Source organism: Molossus molossus, unplaced genomic scaffold (assembly GCF_014108415.1).
Source record: "Molossus molossus isolate mMolMol1 unplaced genomic scaffold, mMolMol1.p scaffold_m16_p_17, whole genome shotgun sequence".
NCBI lineage: Eukaryota > Metazoa > Chordata > Mammalia > Chiroptera > Molossidae > Molossus > Molossus molossus.
In genome coordinates, this window is record NW_023425352.1 from 68,741,269 (window position 1) to 68,763,250 (window position 21,982).

Genomic DNA, 21,982 nt, shown 5'->3' on the forward strand with positions numbered 1-21,982 from the left:
GTCGTGGGAACTACCAAGGAGTGGGGAGCCAGAGGAAGCAGCCCCCCGGCCCCAGACTTATAGGCCTGGGTCTGTGGGCAAGCTTTGCTTCTGTCTGTGCTGTGTAGGGGGCTCCAGTGCTGGGTGAACACCGGCGTTCGCGGTGGGTCCTCTCCACTCTGGCACAGGCCGGGGTGCTGGGCCTCCTGCCCCCCTGCCCTCAGATGGGGCCCGAGAGGAGCTCAGCGGCTTGGTGCTGTGCCGGTGGCTTCCTCCCTCCCATCACGTGGGGCTGGTTCCTGTCCCCGGGAGCCTGGGTCACAGGGCCGCCCGCGCCTGCCCTGAGAGGAGCCGGGGCCAGAGAACCGGCATGGGTGCAGCCGCCAGCACGCTGAGCTTCGTCCTCCTTCTCCTGGGTGAGTGAGCAGCTTACAGCGGGGTCGACGTTCCTCTTCTGTGCCAGGGGTGCCACCGCGCGCGGGGAGCTGGGTGAGCATTCGCCCACTCGGGTGCAGTCCCTGAAGCGTGATTGTGTCCCTGTGGACAGATGGCCTTTCTCATTTTGACTGGGCAGTGAGCATCGCTCTGGTCCGTTTCATTCCAGCTGCAACTCTCAGATGCTCTGGGCCAGGGGAGAACAGGGACGGCCGTGGGCGCGGAGCCCAGACCCAGCAGCTCTAACTGCGGACAGCGTCAGGCCCTCTGAGCATTCGTTTCTGAGCCAATAAAGTGGGTGATGATAACGTGGACCTGTTAGGATAGTGGGGACATTAACTTAAATTTAATCAAGTCAAATCAAAATAATTGCACGAGATGAGAAAAGGAAGGTCTGTCGATGCTCCTCTGCAGCTAGTGGGAAGTCTGTCCTGGAGGAAAGTGGGCCTAGTCCCCCGAGGCGTCTTTGTGTAGGGTCGTCTGTAACCCTGTGCATCAAAAGCAGGAGCAGCGAGAGAGGCAGAGGCCAGTGAAAAAGTGCAGCCAGAGAAACAGAGGGAGAAACCAAGGACATAGAGAAGGGGACACAGATGATAATTAGAAGCATGTGTAGGCAGGCAGGCAGGCAGGCAGAGGAGGAAAGAGCCACGCAACTTTGCAAAATTCCCTTTGACGTCAACTGTTATTTCTTAAAAGGCGGCGGACAGTCCTCTTGTACACAAAGATGCCCTTTCCCAGAACTTGCACTGGGTCAAGACTCAGGCGGGCCGTCGGTCTCTAATTTCATCCTCTGTCTCCAGAGTGATAGTCTGTGTCCCACACCTGGCAAAGGTACCCGACGGGCAGGACTCCGTCTGAAGCCTGCAGCAAACCCAGCAGAAAACAGACAGACAGCCACGGCATCTATCAGTTCACACGTGAAAATGGTCCCTGACCGTGGCACCAGGGGTGGCCAGCGAGCAAGCACTAAGGGCCTGCAGAGCAGCTGGTGCAGAGCGCGCTCAGTAAAGGTGCACAAGTTCCACCCTCTGCTTCTGCTTTTGACCTATTTAGATAATCTGTCCGGGCGGCGGGGCGGGGTCAATTTAGGGGACCCAGAGGAAACGTGCGGCTGGTACAAACAGGCAAGCCACTGGGGAATTACCGACAGTGATCTTGAAAATGCTCGAGTTCAAGATGACAAGGGAGCAGAACGCCCAGATCTGGGGGTGCTCCCTCGCCTGCTGGGCGCAGCCTCTGCACACACGCCCCCCCGCCCCCAGGCCCCTCGCCAGCTCTGCGGAGCGGGCCCCACTCTCCTGCATTTGCCGAGTGTGGCTTCCAGTACTTGGCCGAGATGTCCCAGCAGTGAGTGCTTTCAGAAACGCCAGCAGAGGTAGCACTGGTGAGGGGCCCGCCTCTGCTCTACCCCGGGCACTAACCCTTGCTCCACTCTGCCCAGCCCAGCGGCGGGCAGGTTGCTCTTCTCCTTTGGGTGCAGTGTCCCCCTCGGTAACCTGGGGGTGATAACAGCACCCTCCTCACAGCGCTGCGGAGGGACTGGCCCTGCCTCCGGGGGAGCACAAGCCAGTGCCTGGCAGGAGGGGCGCGCTCACTGCTGGGTGTTCAGGGAACCAACTGATCCAATCTTCCCAGAAGGCCCTTTGGCAATAACCCAGACATTTCCACTTCAAGGTTTATCTTAATGAAATGTTGGAGCAAATGCGCCCCGAAATATTTCACAGAATGTCATTCACACACTGACCACAGTGAGAACCAGAAACAAGTGGTTGTGAGTCGGAAGCTTGCGAAGCCAGCTGTGCTCTGAGGTCTCCAGCACTCCAGGATGGTTAAGGGGAGACAACTCCTTGGGACGGACAGACAGAGGGACAGACAGAGGAGGAACACAGAGGGATCCTTTCCAAGCAGCAGTTACACAGCAGTTACACTTTCCTCCCTTTGCTTTCTGATCCAACCCTCGCTGGAAGGGAACCTAGCAAATGGCTAATAGTGTCCTTTATTCCTTAGGAGATAGGCCAGCAGGTATTCTTCAGTTCTCTGTATTGACATTTTTCATAATGATCACATATATTCTTAATTCCAATAAATACATTTCTATGAACAAAGCAACAACATGGCAGCTATTGAAAGCAGTCAGGAGAAGGGCGTCCCCTTGTGGACTGGCGCAGGGACCGAGGGTGTTATCGGGTGCACCTCACTAATGAATGGCCTCTGGGGGCAGGTGTGAGAGTTGTGGGTGAGGGGTGAGGGGCTCAGCGAGGAGAGGAGAATCTCTGCCTGCCACCCCAATGATATCCAGGCTCTCCCCCACACAGAGTAACTGGAAAATTTGCAAAACCAGTTTTTGAATATTCTAAAAATATTTTTTAAAACTGAGATCAATGTAACAAACATTTATGGAACCAATACCATGAATGAACACGTTTAAATATGTGGTTGTTTTTAAGACATATATATTTAAAAGTATCTAGAGGACAAATTTACATATTCATCAAAGAAACGACATCAGAGATGGAGCTGGAGCCCTTCGGGTCCCCTCCTGCACTGTCTTGTGTCCCTCTGTCCTCTGCAGAGGGCACGGCACCCGGCTGCGGGCTTCGGCTGCACGTCCTCCCTGTGCTACTCTCTAGGTTTGAAGACTTGACCTGAAAGCGCCTGACACCCCCACAGGCTGCCACCCCGCCTCCCCGTTCTCACAGCGCGGGCCACACGCTCTCACTGAACTGCCTGTGACGACGGTCTCGACACTACGTGTAACTTAGGTGTCCGTTCGGGTGCTAATGGGTTGACGTTTCTAGCTTTTCACGCGGCTGCCGTCTCGGTCCTCTGTCCCAGACTCAGGTGCAGCTGTGTGGCTGGGAGACCACCTGCAAAGGAGATGCGGTGCCCTGGGTTTTGCACAACCTCCTTCTATTGGATGTTGCCAAATGCTTTCGCCGGGGGGTCTGGACATAGTGTCTCTCTACAGATTTAGTAATACTTGATATTATCAGACTTCTCATTCTTTGCCAACCAGCTGGAGGATTATAAAACATAACTGCTGCCCAGCCGGTGTGGCTCAGTGGTTGAGCATCGACCCATGCACCAAGAGGTCATCAGGCACATGCCCAGGTTGTGGGTCAAATCCCCAGTGGGGGGCATGCAGGAGGCGGCCAATTGATGTTCTCTCTCATCAATGTTTCTATCTCCCTCCCCCTCTCCCTTCCTCTCTCTCTCAAATCAATAAAGAAAAAAAAATTTTAAATAATAAAAAAATAAAATATAACTTCCAACTTTTCAGGTTATGTGTTCCCAATTACTAGTGAGAATAACCATTTTTCCTATATTTATCAGACAGCTATCTTTTTTCCTGTAAATTCCGTGTTAGTTTTATTTGGTGATTGGTCTTTTGTGTATTTTTTTCTGGATATTAATTATTTGTCTGTGTCATGTGTTGCAAATATTTGCAAATATCTTCTCTTAGTGACTTGTTTATCTTTTATCTTTGTGGTATTCTTTGCTCCGCAGAAGTCTCTAAATGTGATACAATCAAATTTATCAGAGAGAGAAAACAATTTTTCTGAGCCATTTGAAAGTAAGTTGTATACAACATGATTTTTTAAAACCTCTAAATATAGTAATGGGCCTTTCTCTAGAGATAATCTCGTATGTAACCACAGTAAAGTTATCCACTTCAGGAAATTTAACGTCGATAAAATACTGTTACATAATCTATCAGAGTCCAGTATTTTCAGTGCCCCCACAAAGCCCTTTGCTTTCACTACCTTAGCAGAGAAGCCGGAGGAGGGTCGGGCACTGCCTTAGGTGACCGTGTCTCTCTAGCCTTCTTTCATCTGGGACATCTCCACAACCTTTGTTTGTCATTTAGGACATTAATATTTTAGAAGCTCCCATCCTCTTTTCACACAGAACGTTTTTCACAGAACATGTGGGGATTTGAAAGACATCCTAATGATTAGGTTCCGGTCAACCATTCCCCACCAGAAAACCGCGCCACGGCCTCGAGTCCTGCAGGGTTTCCCGTCTGGAGCGGTAGGACCCCTGTCCGAGAAAGGCTGGTGTTCTTTTGACATAATGATAGAAGACTTGCCACTAGGTTTTGAACTGTGGTCGTCACACTACTAAATAAACAATTTGTGAACTATCAACTGATCAATATTTTTAAATTTTGCTAAAATCTTGCTCTAAGAATAGCTATTGAAAAGATCTGGTAAAATTTCTAGACATTTTATTAGAGTTTTCACTTTCCTTTTTAAAGAGCTGACATAAAATATTCCTATGGACTCTAATTCCAACCAAAATGTCAGCCATCTGTCTCCATTTTAATTCCTCTGGAAAGCACCCGCTGAAATCTATGTATTACTATAATCACGTTAATAAAAGAAATACAATATCACTTTAATTATGTTCTAGTTGCCTAAAACATTCTTCATTAAAGGAGCCAGAGTTATTGAAGAGAACAGTCTTCTCCCTGCCCTTAATTCATAATGAAAAGATGGCAGAGGCAGGGTAGAGAGAATTAAATTCGTTTTTATCTTACAAGTCAAAGTCATCACTTTATTCCTTGGCTCGGAGTCCCTGAGATCTTTGTAGAAATCGTTGCTGACAGCTTTTCCCCTGCTCCGGGTTCCTGCCAAGACCACAGGCTCAGATCCTGTGCTGTGTGGATTCCAGGGAGGAAGACTCTTGATGAATTGTTTTCTTTTCCTCTGTAACAAAGCACACATGTAACAAAGAAGAGTAACAGGCCAGGGTCTCTCAGGAAGTCCCAGAGGGTGAGGAGGCAGGGGCCCCAGGCAGCAGGGAGCCATTTCCCGACAGAGCAAGGGTTCTCCGGGGCTTTGCTCCTTTTCTGATTCGATTGCTTGTTTTTTCTTTCCTATTGAATTTCAAGACTTCTTCATCTGTTCTGCATGAGCCCTTCATCAAATACGCAATCTGCGATCTTTGCTCCCAGTTTCTTTCCCTGTCTGTCATTCCCTCCACGGGGTCTTTCACGCAGCAATATGTGTCCTTTTAATTTAGCCTAATTTACTGATATATTTTATGGATCATGCTTTTGATGTAGTGTTTGAGAAGTTTTCACAAAGCCCCACGTCTCCAAGATTTTTGTCTTACATTTTCTTCTGAAAGTGATATGGTTTCATATTTTACATTTAAATCCATTATTCTCTTTGAGTTCCTCTTAGGGCAACGTATTTTTTCCTCCTATAAATACCCAGTTGCTCCAGCACAATGGGCTGAAAAATCTATCCTCCCTCCACTGAATTGATTTTGTTCCCTGGTCAAAAATCAGTTGCTCATACTTGTGTAGACCACATCTGGATTCTCTTTTCTTTTTCATGGATGTCTGTATCTGTCCCTTCGCCAACACCATGCAGTCTGGATTTCTGTGAAGTTTCAAGATGGTGGAGCGGTTTCTTTATTTTTCCTTTTCAAAGGGGTTTTTAGCAACTCTAGTTCCTTTGCCTTTCAATAATCTTTTCTATATCAACAAAAAATTTTGCTGGGATTTTGATAGAAATTACATTAATTCTTTAAATCAATTTGAGGAGATTTGACATCTTTATCATACTGAATTTTTCATGAACTTCATATAAATTTCCGTTTATTAAGTTTCTTTTTATTTCTCTTATCAGCATTGTAGAGTTTTTAACATGAGACCTATACATGCATTAGACTTGCACCCAAGTATTTTTTGAGTGATTGTAAATTGTGTTGTATTTAAATGTTCTTTTTCTCTGTGTCATTGTACAGACGGTCTGTGTGTTGATCTTGTATCCTGCCATCTTGTGAACTCACTTATTAGTTCTAAGAATTATTTTTTAGATGCTTTGGGATTTTCTACATAGTCTATGATTTCATCTGCCACTAGGGACAGTTATGTTTCTTCCTTTCTAAATGGTATGCCCTTCACTTCCTTTTCTTGACTTACTGGGTTGGCAGGGCCGCCAAGACTATGTTGAAGAAGCCCGGTGAGGCGGAGACCTTCACCTTGTTCTTGATCTTTGTGACAAAGCATTTTGTTTCTCACTGTTAACTATGATGCCAGTTGTAGGGTTTTTTTGTTTTGTTTTGTTTTATTGTTGTTGTATAAGTTGAAGTTCTCTCTATTCCTAGTTTTCAGAGTTTTTGTCACGAGTAGGTGTAGAATTTTGTCCAATGCCTTTTCTGCCTCACACAATATGATCATGTGATTTTTTTTTCTTATTTAGCTTGTTAATATGGTGGATTACATTGATAGGTTTTTGAATATTGAACTAGTCTTGCACTCCTGAATAGACTCCATTGGATCATAATGTATAATTCTTTTACCTTGCTGAATTCTACTTGAGAACATTTTGGTAAGGGTTTTGAAACTATATTCATGAGATATACTGATCTGCAGTTTCCTTTTTCTGCCTTGTTTTATCTGATTTTAAGATCACGGTAATTCTGGCTTCATAAAATGAATTAGGGAGTGTTCCCTCTTCTGTTTTCTGGGTGAGATTAGACTGTTGGTGCTAATTTTCCTTTAACGTTTGCTAGAATTATCCCCTGAAACTCTCTGGGTCTGCAGATCTCTTTTTGGGAGGTATAGGTTATGAATTCAATTTCCTTAATTCAAAGTATCTATTTCATAGTGGGCGAGTTATGATCGTTTATACTTCCTGTTTTAAATCCTTAGCAAGAGACCACACATACCCAGGAAACTGAACATCATCAGCGTGATTAGCCCTCCAAGGCCAGCTAGAGTTGCGGTAAGAAGTGAGGCTGGGGAGCTGGAGGGCAGAGTGAGCTCATGAAGGGCTCACAGCTTCTGGGAGGCTGCTGTTCAACTCACAGTGCAGACCTCGAGATCCCAAGGTGAACATGACTTGCACAAGGTCACACGGTTGGTGAGGGCCATTGAAAGCTAGAGTTCAGCAGGAGATGATGACGCACTGACCGCAGGCGTGCAGGGCAGAGCTGCAGGGGGAGGTGGTCAGCTCGGCCTGCTGCCCGGAGAAGCGGGTCGCACGCTGGGTGTGGGGAACTGCAGCTGAAGGTCTGTGTCGGGTGGAACCGTGGCCCCAAGCACCTCCCCGTGGTTCTCACGGAAGAAGGGCTGGGAGAGCGGAGTCTTGGTCGAGCCTCAGACCCCTGCCTGGAGCACAGGTGTCGCCGCGGGAATGCATCCGCCGCGGGAGGGCTTTCCTGCTGCCACACCCTCAGGGTTCTCCCCTGCGGCTGGCGTGGGCCTCGCCGGATCCCAGCGCCTGCTGGGTCCTGGCCCCAGAAGGTACCCGGCCTGGATTTTGCCTCTGCAGAAGGCCTAACCCAGCAAATTCAAGCAACTCAGGTCTCCCCCTCAGCGGTTCCTGGGCCAGGCCTCTGCCAGCAACGGCTCTCCCCCCCTGGGCCCCTGCAGGGTCTCCATCCGGGGTCTGGCCCTTCCGTGGCCCAGAGGGAAACCGTCACTGGAATGATCGCCTGCCTGGTGGTCACAAGTCCCGGGACTGGAGCTCCAGAAGCACCATTTTACCCCAAGTGATCCCCACTCAAATTCCTTCTCTTGAGTGCCCTGCACGGTGGTCCCGCTTCCCATGCTGTGGCCGCCTGTGCGCTTGGCCGGGGCCACAGCTGAGGCCCGGTGGTGTTGCTGCCCGCAGCCCACCCAGCTTTGCTTTCCTCTGGGGCCCTGCGCCCCACGGCCTTGGGGTGGCAGAGGCAGCTTGTTGGCCGAGTCACAGGAGTGACGGTGCCAAGGCCAGATGGAGGCCACTTGCAGTGCTAGACCCCAAATGGGCCCAAACTGCTGTATCACCCCGTGTTCCATCCTGCTGTAGGCTCTGATGGTCCCTGGAGAGCGGTCAGATCCAGTCCCATTGCTTTCACCATGGCCAGGGACCAGGGGTGGCCACAGCTGAGTTCCCCCAGGCAGGGTCGAAGGCTGCGGACAAGGCCTGGGAGGAGCTGAGGGTCTGCTGGGCAGGCCAGGGGGCCTCCGGAGGAGCAGGGGTTTCACAAGGTTACTGTGCTGGGTCCCTTTTGTTCCAAACTGGGACATCTCTGCTTTTTAAGTTGACACCTCCTTCCTGACAGTTTCCTCAAATTAGCCTACCTTGACCTCCAGCTTGAGGCAACAATTTCTGGTTCTTCCTTTCCTTCCTTCCTTCCTTCCTTCCTTCCTTCCTTCCTTCCTTCCTTCCTCCCTCCCTTCCTTCCTTCCTCCCTCCCTCCCTCCCTCCCTCCCCCCTCCCTCCCTCTCTCCCTCCCTCCCTTTTAAATATGTTTTAATTGATTTTAGAAAGAGAGAGAGAAACATTGATGTAAGAGAGAAACGTTGATTGGTTGCCTCCTGTACGTGTCCAGACCAGGGATTGAACTTGCAACCTAGGTATGTGCCCTGGCTGGGAAACGAACCCACAGCCTTTCAGTGTACAGAACAGCGCTCCAACAAGCTGCCCCACCAGCCAGGGCTGCGATCATTTGTACGTTTTGAGAAATTGGTTCATTTTCTCTAAGGAATCAGGTTTTCATGCTATTTCCTTACTCTCATTTCTGATGTCTGCAGGTCTGTGTGTATCCTGTTTCATTTCTAATATTGGTTATTGATGCCTTTTTTTTTTTTTCCTTTTTCAATCTTGCTAGAGGTCTGTCTACTTGACTGATTTTTTTCAAAGAACCAGTTTTTTGTTTCATAATTTTCTGTATTACTATTTTCTTCAATCTCATTGATATCTGGTTTTGTTTTATTATTTACTTCCTTCTGCTTGCTCTGGCTCTATTTTGAGGCTTTTCTGGTTTCTTAAAGTGGTATATTAGATTATTAATTTAAAATTTTCTTCTTTTCTAATGTAAAATAAGCCTTTACTGCTAAAAATTGCCCTCTCAGCACTGCTTTAGCTGTGTCTCACAAATTTTAATCTGTGACTTTTCATTTTTGTTTGATTAATAAATGTTTTAATTTCCCTTGGGGCTTCCTCTTTGACTCATAAACTATTTAGGATATTGTTAGTTTCACAGTGTTTGGAAATTTTCTGAAATCTTTCTATTATTTATTTCCAGTTGAGTTGATGGTGATCAGAGAACACACTTTGCATGGTTCAAATCCTTCCAAATTGGTTGAGGTTTGACTCAGAGTATAGTCTATCTTAATATATCTTCTATGAGTGTGTAAAGAGAAGGTGTATTCTGCTAGTGTTGAGTCCTGTGGCTTCATAGCATGGTTGAATTTTTGAAATATTATTACTGATTTTCTATCCAGTTGTTCTATTAATTATCGAGAGAAAGTGGTTGAGGCATTCAACTATAATTAAACATTTGTCTATTTTTCCTTTCAGTTTTTGCTTTACATATTCTGCAGCTATTGTTTGATGGATAGACATTTAGGATCGCTACGTCTGTTTGGTTGATTAACTTATTACTATGTAATGTAATATCACTGGCTTTGATAATTATATCTGCTCTGAAATTTTTCTGATATTAATTTAGTCACTTTAAAAAAGTTAATGTTTGCATGACATTTCTTTTTCTATACTTTTTCTTTCAACCTACCTGTATCATGTTTGGAATAAATTTCTTCTAAACAATGTGTAGTTCAGCATTTTTTAAATTGACTTCACAAATCTGTTTTTTAATGAGCAAATTTAGGTAATTTGCATTTAATGTAGTTATTGATAGGATAGAGCTTTCAGTCTGCCAATTTATATTTTGATTTCTGTTTGTTTTCTGTCATTTCTTCTTTCCTACCTTCCTGTGCGTTATTATTTTTAGAATTCCCTTTTGATTTGTCTGTAGTGTTTTTAGTGCATTGCTTTTCATAGCTTTCTTAGTGGGTGCTGTATCACATTATATACACATTAAACATCACAGCCTACTGTGTCAACATTACAACAATTTTTTTTGATTGATTTTTTTTGGAGACAGAAGAGAGAGTGAGAAGTCAGCTGCCTTCCACACAAGCCCCAGCCGGGGACCAAACCTGCCACCTAGGCCTGTGCCCTGACCAGGAATTGAACCTGCCGCCTTTTGGTGCACAGGATGACGCCCTAACCAGCTGAACACCCAGCCAGGGCCATGGTGTCAACACTTTAACAGACATAGTACCATTTTTAAGTTCAACTGTCACACATAGTTTAGACCCCTTACAGAATGAAAACCATGTTTTTGTGAGCTGACGACCAGCTCCTGAGCCACACCCGAGCTCAGGACACTTGTTCCCAGCAGGTGCCACGGGGCTGTCTGCCTTTCTCTCCATCTCTCAGGACCTTCTTGCGTTGGTCTGTAATATAACATCTGAGGGCTTCAGCTATTCTTGGTGAGAAGGACAGAGAAAAATACGCTTATTACCATCTTTCTCCGAAATGAATTGTTAAGAGGCTGGGGCATGCGTGACTTGGGGAGCGCTCTTTGGGAGGGGTTGGGCTACCTGACATCCCTTAGACACGTACGCGGCTCTGGAGGCCCCAGAAGGGGTGGTGCTGGCGGGGGCCTCCCAGGGAGTCCTGTGGTCCTCGCACCTTACCTGGGGCACAGCTGAGAGGCTGGACACCCACATCCGCAGAATCTCCCCTTTAAAGTCACCGTGAGTGTCTCTGTCACACCCAGCCCTTGTTTATCCACCAGAACTGCTTGAACTGCTTCTTTTATTAAATTTGATTCCATGAAATAACCAGCCGATGGTTCTCAGTAAGCTGACCTGGGCCTGCTCTCTCCTGCTGGTCCGAATGACAGAGGGAGCAGCTGGGGAATGAGCCCTGGGCTGTCGCAAGGACTGGGACCCGGGCACAGGGGCTTTCGCTCACGTTAGCAAACACTGAAATCCACCAGGCTTTGCTGGGACACAGAGGTCGGTGAGTCAGGCCCCAAGCTGAAAGCACACCGTCCATCGGGGGCACAGTGGCCAAGTGGTGTGTTCAGCGCTGAGACGAAGGAAACAGAAGCAGAGAAGGAGCCTTGATCAGACCAGGGCATCCGAGGGGCTTCCCGGAGGAGAGGTTTTCTGAGAGCAAATTGATTACCCTCTGTCCTGCTGCCATCCTTCAGCAGCTTCCCAGGGCTGCCAGGACAGACCGAAGCGGTGACTGTGGCCCCAGGCCCCAGGTGCCCACTCCCCAGGCGCCAATGCCCAGCAAGCCCCTGCGGACCGTGGGCTGCCCGCGTCCCGGAGCGGGTCTCTTCCAGGCTGGTTCCCACACTGTCGCCTTGGTCGGGCCGGGACCTGGTCTCGCTGAGCCACCGCTCAGCTGTTCCCAGCGGCTGGCACTTGTTTGTGAGTTGACTCGTGCATGGAGGGGAACCTCAGCGTCCAGAAGCCAGTCTGTAGGAACGAACCTGGTGGGGACAGGCGGGCAGCGTGGGGCGGAGGGGAGCAGGCGATGAGGCTGAGAGGTGACACGGCCGAGCGGGAGGGCTTGGTGAGCCCCTGGAGGAAGGCGGCTGCCCCTGCTCAGCACCGGAGAGGCCGTGGAGGAAGAGCCCAGCGGCAGGGTAGCAGGCAGGCTGCCGCAGGGACACTTTCTAGGCAAGCGAGGACAGGCTGGGTGCCTAGGCCATGCCAGAAGGTCCGTGTCGTCCTCTGAGACTGCCTGCACCGTCCCTCCAGCTTCCCCCTGCAGCGGCACACGGCCTGAGATCCGGGGACGTGGCCGGGGTGCAGTGTCTGTCAGTTTTCTGCTCGGCCGTGCAGAAGACAGCGCTGGACCGGCAGCTGCACTGACCAGAGAAGGCTCTGGAGACACTGAGAGAGGGTCCCTGAGGTGACTGGGGACGGAACCTCCTGAGCTCCAGGTGAGCCACAAGACACATCATGACACTGCAGTCACTGTCTGCCCCGTGTGGTGAGACACTCCTGTGGAGCCAGGCTGACCCGGCTGAGACCCCAGAACCCTCCGATTCAGGCGTGACCCAGAGAGCACGTTGCCTGCTGGGGCTCCCAGTGAAATGAGGGTTGTGTCGCCAGGGGGCGGAGCCCTGCCCTGCCCTCAGAGCCCCTCCCGGCCCTGTCTCAGCCCAACACAAAGCCTTATTTCTGCCTGGTCTTGCTGGGAGTCCTTCGGAAGTTCAGGAACTGGGTCGGCATGCAGATAGAAGGGAAGGGACTTGGGTGGACACCGGGCACTGAGAGAGGGTGCGGCACCCCAGAGGGCAAACCACAGCCTGCTCAGGGCCCCAGAAACCAGGGAGAGCTCTGGTTCAATGCCGACAAGCGTCCCCAGGCAGCCCCCATTTCTTGGGACCCAGTTGTTGGGTGGGGGGAACTGCTGGGAGCCTGACGGGCCAGGCCCTGCTCCCAGCCCAGCGGGTCCGGTCACTGCAGCAGGCCCAGCGTCCTCCTGCTCTGCCCAGAGACCCTGCCGGCCCTGAGGCCTGGGCAGCACTGAGCCTCCCCTGGCGAAGGTGACCCCTGGGAGTGGACTGCAGGGCCCTGAGGGGGGAGTGAGCTGGGTCCTGTGTGTGGCTTGATTGACAACTTGTAAATGTCTAGACATGTTGCAAACCCTGGGCTCTGCCCATGTTCGAGCTGCCTTAGAAAAGGGGGCTGTGACGGGGAAGCCAGGCGCAGACCCCGTCCGCAGCAGGGCTCAGAGCACCCCTCTCCTGGAAGATGAGGCAGATGGCAGATGCCAGGGTCCAGGGCTCCCGAGTGGGCGGGTGTCGCCGCTTCCCCTGCAGCGTCGTGGCCCCTCCCCTGTGGCCCTGCCAGCAGTCTGCCCACAGCCCCGCCCCTGGGCACACGCTTCCTCCACCAGCTCTCTGGGGACTTTGGGATGAAGCTTCCCAGAGGCTGAAGAGCACATCATGAATATTGCATGAATAGTAATGACCCACCACTTAGCGGTTATGCAGTGCTTTCCCCACCCACAGTCCTGCCAGCAGTAATGAGTTACCCTGCACGACTTCCGCGTCCCTCTGCAGCCTTGCTCTCTGCAGCGGGCCTTCTCCGGGCCGCGTCCCTCTGCAGCCTTGCTCTCCGCAGCGGGCCTTCTCCGGGCCGCGTCCCTCTGCAGCCTTGCTCTCCGCAGCGGGCCTTCTCCGGGCCGCGTCCCTCTGCAGCCTTGCTCTCCGCAGCGGGCCTTCTCCGGGCCGCGTCCCTCTGCAGCCTTGCTCTCCGCAGCGGGCCTTCTCCGGGCCGCGTCCCTCTGCAGCCTTGCTCTCCGCAGCGGGCCTTCTCTGGCCGCGTCCCTCTGCAGCCTTCCTCTCCGCAGCGGGCCTTCTCTGGGCCGCGTCCCTCTGCAGCCTTGCTCTCCGCAGCGGGCCTTCTCTGGGCCGCGTCCCTCTGCAGCCTTCCTCTCCGCAGCGGGCCTTCTCTGGGCCGCGTCCCTCTGCAGCCTTGCTCTCCGCAGCGGGCCTTCTCTGGGCCGCGTCCCTCTGCAGCCTTGCTCTCCGCAGCGGGCCTTCTCCGGGCCGCGTCCCTCTGCAGCCTTGCTCTCCGCAGCGGGCCTTCTCTGGGCCGCGTCCCTCTGCAGCCTTGCTCTCCGCAGCGGGCCTTCTCTGGGCCGCGTCCCTCTGCAGCCTTGCTCTCCGCAGCGGGCCTCTCCGGGCCGCGTCCCTTCTGCCACTGCTCTCCGCAGCGGGCCCTTCGCTGGGCCGCGTCCCTCTTGCAGCTTGCGCTCCGCAGCGGGCCTTCTCCGGGCCGCGTCCCTCTCAGCCTTGCTCTCCACAGCGGGCTTCTCCGGGCCGCGTCCCTCTGCAGCCTTCCTCTCCGCAGCGGGCCTTCTCTGGGCCGCGTCCCTCTGCAGCCTTGCCTCTCCGCAGCGGGCCTTCTCTGGGCCGCGTCCCTCTGCAGCCTTGCTCTCCGCAGCGGCCTTCTCCGGCCGCGTCCCTCTGCAGCTTGCTCTCCGCAGCGGGCCTTCTCTGGGCCGCGTCCCTCTGTAGCCTTGCTCTCCGCAGCGGGCCTTCTCTGGGCCGCGTCCCTCTGTAGCCTTGCTCTCCGCAGCGGGCCTTCTCCGGGCCGCGTCCCTCTGCAGCCTTGCTCTCCGCAGCGGGCCTTCTCCGGGCCGCGTCCCTCTGCAGCCTTGCTCTCGGCAGCGGGCCTTCTCTGGGCCGCGTCCCTCTGCAGCCTTGCTCTCCGCAGCGGGCCTTCTCTGGGCCTTGGCTGGGCGCGCTTCCCACCGGGAGCCCCGCCGCCTGTCGGAGGCCTCTGCTGGGCTCTGCGGCTCGTCCCAACATCCCCCGCACCCCTGACGGGGAGGCCTGGCCCCTTTCCGACCTGCCCGCCTCCCCAGAGCTGCCTCTGGTTTGCTCTGCTCTCCACATCTCCCAGGGTCCCAGGGAAACCGAGGATGGTCTCGAGCAGGTGTCTCTGCTCGCGGAGGACACCTTGGTCTGCAAGCACACATCTTCCGTGGTCTCATGGCCACACTCTGTGTGTGGCTGGACAGGCTTCCTGGGGTCAGCCCCATGGCAGAGGGCCACGGAGCTGGGGGCCTGTCACATCTGCAGAATGGGGACTCAGAGGTTCCGATTCCATCCACAGTGGCTCATGGGAAGGTTTATTGCCCCACAGAGATCCTCACAAATGGAGCAAACCCCTCCACCAGTGAGTAGGGTTCGCTGGGTGTTCTGGTGTGGGTCCGCTGGTCCGTGCTCCCTGACACTACCATCCACCCAGGGCCGTCTCTAGCTCGCTCGGCTGCGGTACCTCTGGCTCCCTGGAGTGTTCAGCATCTCCCTGGCCAGGGAGGCCTGTGAGCTCTCCTGCCAGGTGTGACAGCATTTGCATGTTGCCGCCACCTCGCCAGCAGGGACCTGGAGCGCTCTGCCCACCCTGTTTCTCAGCCCCGGCCCTGGTTCTACCTACCCAGCCCCACCCCCAGCCCCTCTATTAGCCTGGAAGAATATTGCCCAGTTTGGCTTCTGTGGCTGAGTGTTTCGTTTCCAGTGTGAGAGTCTTAAGAACGAATTAGCAAAGATTGCTCAGGAAAACAAAGTCGGCACACGTTCTGACACTGTCTGGTCACCCACTGTTCCTGTTTTCCTCTGAATCACGATGCGATTGCTGGAAGCCTTGGGTCAGCCTCTCTGTCCTCCGGGTACCCCTCGATCGCCCCTGTGTCCGGTTCCTCCCCGGTGGCCGCGTCCTGGCTGCAGGACCCCTCTCTCCGAACAGCTCCGAGAGCCGCAGTGTACCTGTGTCCCCCAGGTACTCTGACCCACCGCACCGCCTTCGTTCCCAGGCCCCGGTGCTGCCTCAGGCCCCTGGCGTTGGCTCATGCATCTTTCTCCGCCTGGACTCCGCTGTCCCCATTCTCAACGCCCCGCCCGCCTGCACCAGATCCTGCTTGTCCTTACTTTCCATTTAAACCGCACTCCTTCTCAGGTGACCTTCTCTGACTCCCCAGGCTGGGTTAGGACCCCTGGATCCTCCTGGTGGCCGATGTCTGTGTACGTCGTGTGGGCCCCAGGCGAGGCATTCCGTCTCTGGGTGTTTGGGCCCCTGCTGGCCGGGCCAGGCGGTGCTGAGCCAGGCGTGGGGCGGGCGCAGTGAGCTCTCTTCCATGGATGGGGATCCATGGCAACAGGGACGTGTCCCAAGACCCCCCCACCCCCTGGGGAGCATCTCTGCTTCGCTCTCCTCTTTCCTTTGTTTGCGTTTGCTTTCCATCTCGGAACTCCGCTCCGGCAGCTGTGGGTTCTGCCGAGCCCAGGGCTGCGCTCGGGAAGAAACATGAGCAGCGAGCAGGGTGTCCTTGTCTTTGAGGTTGGGCAGCGGGGACTCTTCAATGAGACCAGAGAGGGTTTGAGGAAGGGCAGTTTCAGGTGGTTTCTAGGCTTGTGGACAGGCAGCCGGTGGTTTCCGCAAGTCATGGCTGGGTCAAAGGAAGCTTCTAGAGCCCATGCAAACCAGCAGCCCCGGCAGCAGGCGCGCTGCCGAAGCCGGGCCACGCTCAGCCTCTGCTCGGAGCGGCCGGGGCCCGGCCCACATTTGGGCTTCATGGGCTTAATTTCCAGCCTCCAAGAGGCCCGTGGCGGGGGCAGGGATGGCCAGGGCCACTGACCTTGCTTTTCTGAGAAGCGGGCCCACCGTGAGCTCGGAGGAAGGATGGGCTGCTGGCACCCAGACCGCAGCTCCTCCACCGGGCGGCCTCCCCAGCCCCACAGGACCCGTCTGGGACACACGCCCGGGCCTCAGTCATTCCCTGGAGTCCCGAGTTGAGGCGGGTCGGCTGAGGCTGCGGGGAGGCTCGGAACAAATGGGCAGAAGGAAAGGACTGTCTCGGCGAGTCCTTTCTCCGCGTCAGGGGCCTACGTCCCCGCTGTCAGACGAGGACAGTGAGGCCAGGATCACACTGGCGTGGAGCAGGACTGGACTGTCCCCTCCACTCTGCCCTCTGGCTCCCCGTCCGGTCCTCTCGGCAGGGCCAGCACTCGGACCGTGGCCTCGGGTGGAGAGGACAGAGGCTGAGAGGCTGGCCACAGGCCCTCCATGCGCGTCCCACACGGGTTTTGTGGGCACTGCAGGCGCGTCCCCACTCGGACTCACAGGCTGCACCCGAGTCCTTTCTCTGCGGCTGAACTTTTCTCCCCTCTCAAGCATGTTGTCACTCAGAACAAGAAACTCGATCTTATCGCTTCAAGCCACTTCTGGTGTAACGGTCAATGGTTTGGGGGTAAGTCCTCGTCAGTTCCGGACTCTGCCCTTCCACCGCTCCTCGCATCTCTCAGGAGGGGAGACGGAGTTCCAGGGGGCCCCACGTGTCGTCCAGGTCCTGGGGGAGCAGCCCACCTGGGCTCTCTGAAGTGTGTCCTCTGTGCCACAGAGCCACCTTTGGGGCGGTGTTAACGGGCAGGGACAGAGGTATGATGAGGTGGCAGGGGTGACCCTGTACCCACAGAGAGCATGGGGACTTTTAAAGGAGGTGGCTCTGTGATAAGTCTTCAAGGAGAAGTGAGAGCTTTGCAGGGGACAAGGCGGCATTCAGGGAAGAGCAGCACCTGCAAGGAACGGGCCACGAGGCTCAGGGTGCGAGGCAGGTGGGCACAAGGCCAGTGGGCACGAGGCAGGTGGGCACGAGGCAGGTGGGTGGGAGGCAGGTGGTCGCAAGGCCAGTGGGCGCGAGGCAGATGGGTGCTAGGCACTGGGTGCGAGGCCGGTGGGCGGGAGGCAGGTGGGCGGGAGGCAGGTGGGTGCGAGGCAGGTGGGCAGGAGGCAGGTGGGCGCGAGGCAGGTGGGCGCGAGGCCGGTGGGCGCGAGGCCGGTGGGCGGGAGGCAGGTGGGTGCGAGGCAGGTGGGCGCGAGGCAGGTGGGTGCGAGGCAGGTGGGTGCGAGGCAGGTGGGCGGGAGGCAGGTGGGCGCGAGGCCGGTGGGTGCGAGGCAGGTGGGCGGGAGGCAGGTGGGCGCAAGGCCGGTGGGTGCGAGGCAGGTGGGCGCGAGGCAGGTGGGCGGGAGGCAGGTGGGCGGGAGGCAGGTGGGCAGGAGGCAGGTGGGCGCGAGGCAGGTGGGCGCGAGGCTGGTGGGCACGAGGCAGGTGGGCGGGAGGCAGGTGGGCGCGAGGCCGGTGGGCGCGAGGCACAGGGCACACGACACTCAGCTGGCGACCCTGGCCGGGCGGTCTGAGGCTGTGCTGCAGGCCCTGGCTCCCAGCCGGCCTTCTGGCACCTGAGGGGTCAAGTCAGGGGAGGTGGGCCAGCGCACAAGTGTTACCACACAGCCCTTCAGACTCCTTGGCCGTGAGAGCGAGCTTTCCAGGACGTGCCGCGCATCCCCGACAGCAAGCTGATCTTTCCCACGGTGTGAGCCCGTCTCCCCTTCCTTGTGCGGGCTCCTTCGTGGGCACAGCGGCTGGTTGCTCTCGGCGCCCCTGGCACAGGGCGGTCCGGAGCATGTGCAGGTGCATCGCTATGTGTGGACTATGGAAGTGCTGGTGCCCTTTCAGACATGCGAAACCCTTGCCTCCCTGAGAATGTTGGAATTCGTGAGATCTAAAGTTAGAAGCCATTCTGCAACATTCGAGTTCCAAGATGGAAATGGCCAGGCATCAGCTGACAAACACTTCAGGCAAGACGTGCTCTATTTTTAGTTCAGATGCATATAGAACGTCGAGGGCCGTGCACGCCCACTGCCCCACTCTGGGACCACGCAGCGGATTCTGCCCAAATAAGGTGCCGAGCAGTGCCAGCCCCGCTGAGGGTGGGCCGACAGATGCGCTCCGCCCGGAGGTCCTAACGGCAGGGATGGGTTCCCAGAGGGTCGGGTTCCAGCTGAGAGGGGCCGGGGCAGGACGGCCTGCTGCCTTCCCCTGCTGGCTGCGCTCTCCCCCAGGAGCTGGGCCCGGGCAGCTGCAGGCCTAGAGCCGCTTCCTCTCTAGGGCCCCTTCCTGCCGGAAGCACTTGCAGAGAGCAGGCTGTGCTCCGCAGGGCTGGGCTGCACACAGGGGCTGGAGACCAGGTGTCGTGGCAGCAGGGGTAGAGTGTCAGGTCATCCAGCAGCAGCACATCGAAATGGGCACGAGGAGGAAGCAGAGACCCCAGACTCGGAGCCCAACGTGCCTCTATGCCCCTTCCAAAGAGGAACCAGCCTCAGCTGTGAGCTTGGTAACAGCTCCTGGGTTCAGGGCCGACCTGGGCGCCGACAGACCTGTGTGGGGGAGGCCACCCTCGCGCCTCAGCAGGCCCACGTCGTCGGGCAGCCCCAGCTGTCTGCCTGCTCGGGGCCTGTGCTCCTCCCTCTGCTCCGGCTCAGTGCGCGCAGGGCAAGGAGCCCAGCAGCCCAGCCCCGTGTGAGTCTACCCGAGGCCGTGTCCCTGCTCCGCTTGAGCGCCAGCCTGTCCCCCAGCGCTAGGCTCCCTCCTCTGTGGGCAGAGAACCCGGAGAATTCCGAGTGCAGAGGCTCTGCCTCCGTCCTGGGCCTCTCAGATCGAACATGGGAGCAGAGCCCTCTGGCCACCCACCCTGCAGCTCCTCTGCAGAGCCAGGGAAAAACCAGCGCTTGGGGCTTGCAGGGGGTCTAAGGCCCAGGAGGGCCTCCCTGGGCTCATGACCCTGGCAGGAGGCAGAGGGGGGTCCACAGGACCCCGTGCTGGGGCGAATGCTCACCCAGGGCTCACTGGAGACTCCCCAGGGCTCACTGGAGCCCAGCCAGGGCAGAGAGCAGAGTGCAGGGGAATGTGGGCGGAGGGATATCCCGCCCCAGGAGGGGAAAGGCTGCCCCCGAGTGGCCATGGGCGGGCTAGCAGGAATTCCTAGGGGAGGATGTGCCTGCTTATTTGCCTGCAGCTCCCAGCAGCGGCTCCAGGCCGAGTGGGTACTGAGCCCCTGACCCCGGGCCTGAGGCATGACGCCTGGGGGCCTGTTTGGGCCCAGGAACTAGGGCCAGCCTCAGGGCTTGGGATGGGCACAGGATGGAGTGTGGAGGGTGGCCCCTAAGGGCCCTGGTCCTGTGGGGGCAGGGCAAGGAGTAGGGGCCCAACCTGCCAAAGAGGATGAGGAGCTGAGAGTTCAGGACTCTTATCAGGGGGCGATGTGGAGAAGGATGCTCGGCACAAGGCCCTTGCTGACACTGGACATTCCTCCTCCTCGTCCCTTCTTGGCTCCTGCTGGCAGGCTGTCTGTCTGGCCCAGCCTCTGGCCTGTCCCTGTGCGTCCACCTTTCTCCCGTGCGTGTCCTTCTGCGTGTCGCTCTGAACTCTCCGGCTCTCTGGCTCTTTTTGTCTCCCTCATTCTGACCTGCGTCCTTTCTTCTTCCTCTGTTCAAGTTTCACTCTGAGCTCTGCGTCCTCCACGTGGAGGGCAGGGCGGGAGCCAGGAAAGACCTGTGTGCGTGAGCGAGGCGGGGCCCGAGCTGATGCCCTGCGCCCTGCGTGCTGGAGCAGCCCAGGCCAGGCCGGCGTGGGAAGGGCCAGGCGAGCGGGCAGCCCCTCGCTGTGACCTGCGGGCACTGGGCTGCGAGTCAGCTCTGGAGGCAGCCTCTCCGTTTAGTGACCCCACTCTGTCTGTGCCAAATGCAAGCCTTGTCGTGTGTGTCCCTGAGATGGTGTCAACCTGGCCAGCGCGGCGAGATCAAGGTAAAGAATCCATGTAAGGAAACGGGGAGCTCAGTGGAGGCTTCAGACAGCCAACAGCCTAGGGTCACGTTGTGCCGGGCTGTCCGTGGCGCGTGTGAGTGGACAGGCCCCACGTGGGGTGTGCGTTCCCCGCGAAACGAGCAGCCGCTGAAACTGCACGTGGACTTGGAAGAACAGGCTGTGCGCTTTGACTTCAGAAAACCCCGCTTGCTTCACTGACCCAGTGAGATCGCCGGATAAGCCCTAAACTCCATCTTGCTGATCCCTTCCCCACTAAGCATGTAAAGTGACCTTGTCCTCTGTGGAGTGTCAACCTAACACGGCACCCGGGCACACTGAACACGGCCAGCCCAGGGGGCCGTGGAAGGACCATCTTTGCCGGTTCGGTGACCAAGTGCCTTAGCTGTTCAGTCTCCAGGAGGTCAGGGCTGGGGAGATGGGCTTCGTGGAACTGAGCTTGGAAACATCCGACAGTCCCCTGCTGCCTGTTAGGAGACGCATAGGTGCTTCCTCTGGCCAGGGAGCTGGCCCCTGAGAAGCATGGTTGGGCCTCACCGCGCTCACCAGCCCTTGGCCTTGGGGCTTTGCTGACATTCTGTTAGCTAGCTGCCCGGAACAGTGCCTGCAGGGCTCCCTGCAGTTCAGGCCGGGCCCTGGCTCTTCCCCTGCCCTGCCGGAGAGCACACGATCTCGGTGCCTCTGGCTCCTCATTCATCAAGTGGTGGTGGCAGCAGCGCACCTCAGAGTCGTTGCTGCACGTGTTAGATGTATGAGCGCAAGTGCTGTACCGAAATCTGCCTCCCAGTGGCCAGTCCGTGTGTGCTCTCCTCTCCAAGGCCACAGCTCTGCCTTCGTGCTCCCAGGGTCTGTCTGGGGCACCACCGCCCCAGGCGTGGTGTTCTTAAGTGTTCAAGCCCTGGCTAGAAGAGTGAGACCCCCTGCAACGTTTCATTCATTCATTCATTCACTCACTCACTCATTCACTGACTCACTCACTCACTCATTCATTCACTCACTCACTAACTCATTCATTCATTCACTCATTCATATACTCATTCACTCACTCACTCATTCATTCATTTATTCATATACTCATTCATGCATTCATTCATTCATTCAGCAAACCCACGTCAAGAGCTCCTGTGTGCCAGGCGCTGCTCTGTGGGTAGAACACCCAGCGGGCAGAGCGCAGCGGGAGACCGGCCAGGAGACCATGACTAGGCTGGTGCGGAGAAGCTCTCAGAGGGTCTCTGGCGCACGGCAGTGCTGCGTCAGCTGTTAAATAAACGATGTGGTCAGTTGTGGTGGGTGACCCAGCTGCTGTGGGGCATGCAGGGGGTGGCCAAGCCAGGTGTGGGAAGCAGTGACGTGGACCCAAGACCAGCCGAAGGAGAGGGAGAAGGTGGGCTGGCAGAGGGCCAAGGGGCAGCAGATCCTGGGCCCGTGAGGGACTGGAAGCATTCAGACTGACTGGCATGAGGGGGTTCGTGAGAGTGATGGGGAGGCTGGCACAGCAGGCACGAGCCAGAGTGAGGGTCTGGGAGACCGTGTCAAAGGGCTGGTCTCACTGAACCCCACGGAACCCCGCTCCTGGCCTG

The 21,982-nt window shown here is 55.7% G+C and overlaps 1 protein-coding gene across 2 annotated transcripts in view; it reads left to right on the top strand.

Moving 5' to 3' along the window:
- Window positions 1-302: 302 nt before the first annotated feature.
- The window catches only part of TMEM273 (transmembrane protein 273), a 33,729-nt gene continuing 12,049 nt past the window's right edge, over window positions 303-21,982 (top strand). For both annotated transcript variants that reach the window (XM_036266028.1, XM_036266029.1), the window contains exon 1: window positions 303-395. In XM_036266028.1, coding sequence (XP_036121921.1) covers window positions 350-395 — 46 coding nt within the window. In that variant the 5' untranslated portion in view covers window positions 303-349. The remainder of the gene's footprint in view (window positions 396-21,982) is intronic.